The 6,780-nt window shown below is 63.5% G+C and overlaps 1 gene segment (V, D, J or C); it reads right to left on the bottom strand.

The window, feature by feature from the left end:
• Positions 1-660: 660 nt before the first annotated feature.
• Positions 661-5,093, bottom strand: LOC138806729 (Ig mu chain C region membrane-bound form-like). The segment is given in 6 exon segments: positions 661-764; positions 912-1,027; positions 3,108-3,440; positions 3,543-3,860; positions 4,186-4,527; positions 4,628-5,093. Coding segments are annotated over 6 exon segments (1,584 nt in total).
• Between the last annotated feature and the right edge of the window lie 1,687 nt (positions 5,094-6,780).

The raw sequence follows: 6,780 nt of genomic DNA, 5'->3' as shown, positions 1-6,780 counted from the left end.
CACTGACTGCAGGTGCCCAGAGCGCCCACACTCCTGCCCACACTGCCCCAGGTGCCCAGAGCGCCCACACTCCTGCCCACACTGCCCCAGGTGCCCAGAGCACCCACACTCCTGCCCACACCGACTGCCCCAGGTGCCCAGCAGGCTTCCCTGGGAGGTGGTCCCTGGCACAGAACAGACTGACAGGCGCAGAGAGCTCAGCCGGCACTTCTTACAACCCGAGGGCACATGCCACACATGCACAAAGCGTTGGAACAGGACGCAAACAACCCAGTTTACTATAAATCCCACACAAGAGAGAGGGCGGCGGTGCTGGGTTTCCATTGTGTCTGAGAAACCTGGCCTCAATTCTCTGGCCTGAGCGAGCCTAGCCTGGCTGGCCATGTGCTGTCCACCAGTCCTGAGCACACCGGACAGCTCTCCCCATGGCTGTACGGCTGCCTTTGGACTTGGGTCACCTATGAGAATTCTCACACAGAAACATTGTAAAGAAAGAAAATCCTCCACGAGAAAATGGTTTTATAGAAAGTATCTGTTTATTTTGGCTCAGATATGCACACAGCACAGAAGTAAGCAGGCTTTCCACAGGCCGGGCCCCAGGGCCTTTGTGGCCAGTCGATTTTACAGCTCAAAGCTGAAGGGATACATGGGGAAGAGTTAGGTGCAGTCCATCAGCCACAGGCTGAGCCACCCAAGCCCAGAGGCGGTGCCCTGTGGTCCAGCCCGTTGGTCTCCAGTGTCCTTCGCTGGGCAAGTCACTTCACCTGCAGGCAACAGACACAGGGAGGGTGAGCCGTGGTCCCCAAACGAGCAGAGGTGAGGTAGGAGAACGGGGTCCCAGCACCTCTGTCAGCCCAGGCCGCTCCCTGCCCCGGTCAGCCCCAGGGCCCGCTCAGCCCCAGCCAGGCTACCTTGAACAGGGTCACGGTGGTGCTGTAGAAGAGGCTCAGGAGGAAGAGGACGATGAAGGTGGAGGCCGTGGTCCAGAGGTTCTCGAAGCCCTCCTCCTCGGCGCTCACCTCTCCCTCTGTGAGGGGGCACACAAGGAGGGTCAGAGTGCGGTGGAGGCTCGCGGGACAGTACACTCGGGTGCAGGCTGGACGCCTGCCTGCTACCTGCCCGAGGGCTGGAGCGTCCGGGCCAGTCTGGAGGAGGCCTGGCCAGCACAGGACGGGCTCCTTGAGCGCTAGCTGGACAGAGGAGAGCATGGCCAAGCAGCGGCAGGCGGTGAGCCCTGGGCGGCAGACAGAGCACGAGAGGCGCAGCGCGCGGGCGCGGGTGCAGGAAGCGCGGGCTCAGGCAGGGGCTCTGCTGTGTCCTGCTCTCTGTGCGGGGCCCGGAGCCAGGGCCGCGGCCGCGTGGCGGCTGACACGCTGAAGCCCCTTGCTTTGGGACGGGGCAGATGGAGATGGAGATGAGGCTGCCCTGTTCCCCCTTCCCGGCCAGCACTCTGACACCTGCTCCCCAGAGAAGCAGAGTCCCCACGCGTGCCTGTCGCTCCCCTCCCCGCAGCCATGGCTCCGGGGCCGGGGGACGGGAGATGAGCGCGCTCCGCAAGGCCTCTGCCTGGGAATGCAGGCTACTGGGGCAGCTGCAGCTCAGCCCACAGGGCCGAGCGCACGGCAGGGTCTAGGGGCCACCGCAGCCAGGCAGCGTCTGGCGGGCACGTGGCCCTTGCCGGGTCTCTGTCTTCCCTCCCTGTCTCTCCTGGGCAGCTAGCTTCTGCAGCCGGCCTGGGAAGCAGGGCACATGCGCTCAGACTGGTCTCCTGTGGCTTCCTACTAACGGGGAGCAGCCAAGAAGAGCAGGCCTGGACCCCGCTCGCTCTGTTAGCATGGTCCCCCACACCTGGGGTGGAGGGGCCTGCTGCCTCCACCTGGAGCCCCGGCAGGTGGGCACGCTGTGTCCTCGGGCACAGAGGGGGCTTTCCTAGAAGCTGCGGTGGCTCAGCCCTGGCTTTGAGCCCTGGGCTTGGACCCAGGGACGGCGCCCCGGGTCAGAGGCCAGGCTGGGCTGGGCTGTGGAAGTATGACTGCAGAGAAGTATGACAAGCAGAGCCGTGCGGGAGAAGCCCTGAGCCAGCACAGTGCAGCAGAGCGGCCCTGCGGGTGTCTGTGCGCCTTGTCTGTGCCCACGTGCGCACGTGTTCCTGTGTGCAGGACTGTGCTAGGTCTGCATCTCTGGATGCACGCATGTTTGTGCTCCCATGTCTGTAGTCTGTGTTTGAGTGACTGTATTTACTTTTGTACTGCCTCTGTTTGTGTGCACACATGTGTGTAGGTGTTCATGCAGCCATGGGGATCAGAGCCTGCCAGTGCTTGTGTGCACACGTGTGTGTAGGTGTGCATGCAGCCATGGGGATCAGAGCCTGCCAGTGTTTGTGTGCACACGTGTATGTAGGTGTGCATGCATCCATGGGGATCAGAGCCTGCCAGTGCTTGTGTGCACACGTGTGTGTAGGTGTGCATGCAGCCATGGGGATCAGAGCCTGCCAGTGCTTGTGTGCACACGTGTGTGTAGGTGTGCATTCAGCCATGGGGATCAGAGCCTGCCAGTGCTTGTGTGCACACACGTGTGGTGCCTGCTCATGTGTCTCTTCCTGCTCATGAGCATTGTTTGTTGAACGCATGAGTCCATGTGTGTCCACTCGTGTCCCATGAGCCATTGCATCTCTCTGCTTAGGAATGCATGTTTGCACATGTGCACACATTTACACGTGTGTGTGGCTGTCTGTGTTTCCGTGTGTGTGTGTGTTGCCACGTGCTTCCGCGCGGGGCTCCGTGTGTGCATGGTGTGGGGTGCACGGGCCCTTCCTGAGGTCACACAGAGGCAGAGCAGAGCCAAGAGGGAGGCGCTCTGCAGGGGGTGGTCACCGCCCGCCACCGTCCCCGCAGGCAAGAGCACTGCACACTCAAGACCAGCATCTTTTGAGAGGATCGTTTTATTTCTGCTTTATAGAAGGCATCGCCTCACGGCGGGCGCGGTTAGATGCATGCACGCACACAGAGCCCCCGGCCCCAGAGCCTGCCTGCGGGGGCGGCAGGGTCAGTAGCAGGTGTTGGCTGTGTCGGACAGGATCAGGGACACGTTGTACAGAGTGGGTTTACCGGAGGACTTGTCCACGGTCCTCTCCGTCACCGTGTATGGCAGGGCCTGGTGAGCCACGACGCAGGTGAAGGTCTCCCCGGAGTTCCAGTCCTCCTCGGACACCGTCAGGAGGCTGTGGGTGAAGTAGAGGCCTGGGGCCTGGGGCTCAGGCACCGGGGCGCTGGTCACGTACTTGTCCTCGGACAAGGGCCGCCCCCTGTGAAGCCACCGCACAAAGACGTCCGGGGGAGAGAAGGCCTTCACCAGGCAGCTGATTGTGGCTGACTCCCGCAGGGCCAGCTGCTCCCGGGCTGGGGGCAGCAGGTACACGGCGGGCGGGTGCTTGGCCCCGTCTGTGCGCAAGGAGACGGTGGTGAGTCAGGGTGGGCACAGGGCAGCCTCCCTCCCGGGGCCCGGGGCGGGGCCCGGACAGGGGCGGACTGGAGCCTGCCTACCTCTGTGCTTGAAGATGGTCTGCTTCACCGGCGAGGGCAGGTCCGCGTGGGTCACGGTGCACGTGAACCTCTCCCCAGACTCCCAGTCTTCCACACACACGCTGGCCTCCCCCGTGACGCTGAACGTGCCGTTCGGGTGGCTGCTGAAGTCTTTGGTCTCGGTGCTCAGGGCCTCGCCGCTCTGGCGTGTCCAGGAGATGTTCAGGCTTTCATAGGAGCCCAGGTCTGTGACCAGGCAGGACAGCCTGGCTAACTTGTTGAGGAAGATGTCAGCAAAGGAGGGGGCTGTGGTGAAGACTTGGATGTCTGTGGACGTAACTGTGGTCAAGAGAACACTGCTGTCAGCACTGGGTGCCAAGTCTGGGAAGGGCTTCGCTTCCTCCCCAAGAGTAGCAGCTGCCTTGCTGAGTCTGCCCGGTCCTGTTGCAGGGCGACCCTTGTCCCTTCCCGGGCCTCCCTCCCCCGCTGTCCCTGACCCTGCTCTCACGCTTGACCACGCTGTGCAGCCAAGTGTCAGGGAGCAGAGGGACATGTACGGCGGAGTCTGCCATGCCTGAGTGTGCGTGTGTGCGTGTGCACGCGCGTGTGTCCATGTGTACCCTGGCTAGGACCTTGGGCACTGGACTCAGGGAAAGTCACTCACCAGCATTGCACATGGATGACACATTCTTCACAAAAGTGAGTCCTTGGTGATCCACACGGCAGGTGAACACGCTTTGCCTGAGCCACTCGAGCTCGGTGATGGTCAGCTGGCTGGTGACACTGAAGGTGCGGGGCTTGGACTCGGCGGTGGCCTCTGCCCTCACCTCTCCAGTGGTGAAGCCGGACGTGACAGGCCGTCCATCTCGTAGCCAGGACACTGTGATCTGCTTGGGGCTGAAGCCTGTGGCCTGGCAGATAAGACTGGACTTGCGTGGGCCGGGGCCAGAGAAGGCGTCTCGCGGTGGGATGAACACGGTCACATTGGGGGGCTGGTTTCCAACCTCTGCAGCGGAGCGGGAGGCATTAGTGGGGTCTGGTCCAAGCCCCGCCCACTGCACCCGGACCAGCTTCCGCACCCACACTGGGGAGGGGTCGGCTCTCACCTGGGAGAGGCACCCGCAGGTCTTCGTTTTGTTGACCATGCTTGACTTTGCACACCAGGTAGTCGTCTGTGCCTTCCAGGACATCCCTGGAGGGCAGCAGCACCTGCGAGGTGGCCGCGTACTTGGCCCCCGCCTGCAGTGTTGGGAACGTGGTGACGCCCTGTGTCACGGCCGTGTTGTTCTTGTACTTCCAGGAGAAGGAGATGGAGCTGGGCAGGAAGTCCCGTGCCAGGCAGCCCACGGCCACCAGGCTCTCATCAGACAGGGGGCTCTCGCAGGACACGAGGGGGAAGACGCGTGGGGGGGATGGGCTTGCTGGGGACCCGGAGGGACAGAAAGAAAGGAGGGTGAGAAGTGCGTCCCCCGCCATGGCCAGGCCCTGGCTCTGCCCTCCCAGCGTGGCCGCCCGCTCCGCGCCGGGTCCCCTGCAGTGCTCTAAGAGCTGCAGGCCACTGCTAAGAGGCATGGTGCTTCTGGCACCAGGCTGGGGGGAGCGAGGGGCTCTCCACAGCCCGTACTCCTACCCTGGCAGGTTGGAGATGGGCGTGTGCTAAAACTCGGATCTGGCTGTCAACAGCCAACACCATGCAGTGCCAACCCCGTGCTCAGACCAGGCTGTGTCCCAACTCCCACCAGAATGGCTCAGGCCCAGGCTCAGGCTCAGGCCCAGGCCCAGGCCCAGGCCCAGGCTCAGGCTCAGGCTCAGGCCCAGGCCCAGGCCCAGGCTCAGGCTCAGGCCCAGGCCCAGGTCCAGGCTCAGGCTCAGGCTCAGCCCCAGGCCCAGGCTCAGGCTCAGGCCCAGGCCCAGGCTCAGGCTCAGGCTCAGGCCCAGGTCCAGGCTCAGGCTCAGGCTCAGGCTCAGGCTCAGGCTCAGGCTCAGGCTCAGGCCCAGGTCCAGGCTCAGGCTCAGGCTCAGGCTCAGGCTCAGGCCCAGGTCCAGGCTCAGGCTCAGGCTCAGGCCCAGGCTAGGCTCAGGCTCAGGCTCAGGCCCAGGCCCAGGCCCAGGCTCAGGCTTAGGCTCAGGCCCAGGCTCAGGCTCAGGCTCAATCTTGCTACCTCTATTTCATCTGGAGTCAGTCCAAGGTGCCAGCATGCCACACTCGGTGTGCCTGAGGCACACCCTGAGCCCAGCTCAGGCTTAGAGTTGCACACCAGAGACGCTGCTGCTCTGCCCCAGGGCAGCACCCAGACCAGTCATGCTGGAGTCACTGTAAAGCCCCTCTAAGGGTCAGTGGGATGGGGTGAGGGGAGGTAGGATGGGAGAACACATGTAAAACCAACGACCCTCTACCTAGATTCAAGATCACAAACACCTGCCCAGACCCCAGGACCAATCAGTGAGGACAACACAGCCCAGCTGGACCACCCAGCCGGTTGAGGTCACTTAGCTCAAAGCAGCTAAGCTATGCAGATCAAGCCTTTCTCAGCAGCACAGCTACCTCTGGCTCTGAGCCTCAGCTCAGCTTAGCGTGAGCCAGCTCAGGACAGTTCAGCTTAGCACAATCCAGCTAGGTCCAGCTCAGGCCAGCACAGGCCAGCTCAGGCCAGATCAGCGTAGCTCAATCTAGCTCCTTGGCTCACCCAAGCACAGCTCACCCTAGTCCAGCTCAGCTCAGCTCAGCCCAGCCCAGCTCAGCCCAGCCCAGCTCAGCTCAGCCCAGCCCAGCTCAGCCCAGCTCAGCCCAGCCCAGCTCAGCTCAGCCCAGCTCAGCCCAGCCCAGCTCAGCTCAGCCTAGCTCAGCTCAGCCCAACTCAGCTCACCCCAGCCCAGCTCAGCTCAGCCCAGCTCAGCTCAGCCCAGCCCAGCTCAGCTCAGCCCAGCTCAGCTCAGCCCAGCTCACCCCAGCCCAGCTCAGCTCAGCCCAGTTCAGCTCAGCCCAGCCCAGCCCAGCTCAGCTCACCCCAGCCCAGCTCAGCTCAGCCCAGCTCAGCTCAGCCCAGCTCACCCCAGCCCAGCTCAGCTCAGCCCAGTTCAGCTCAGCCCAGCCCAGCCCAGCTCAGCTCACCCCAGCCCAGCTCAGCCCAGCCCAGTTCAGCTCAGCCCAGCCCAGCTCAGCTCAGCCCAGCCCAGCTCAGCCCAGCTCAGCCCAGCCCAGCCCAGCTCAGCCCAGCCCAGCTCAGCCCAGCCCAGCCCAGCCCAGCTCAGCTCAGCC

The sequence above is a fragment of the Dipodomys merriami genome, unplaced genomic scaffold (assembly GCF_024711535.1).
Source record: "Dipodomys merriami isolate MVZ:Mamm:240054 unplaced genomic scaffold, mDipMer1.0.p SCAF_406, whole genome shotgun sequence".
Taxonomy (NCBI): Eukaryota; Metazoa; Chordata; class Mammalia; order Rodentia; family Heteromyidae; genus Dipodomys; species Dipodomys merriami.
This window is presented reverse-complemented; position numbering and strand designations above follow the sequence as displayed.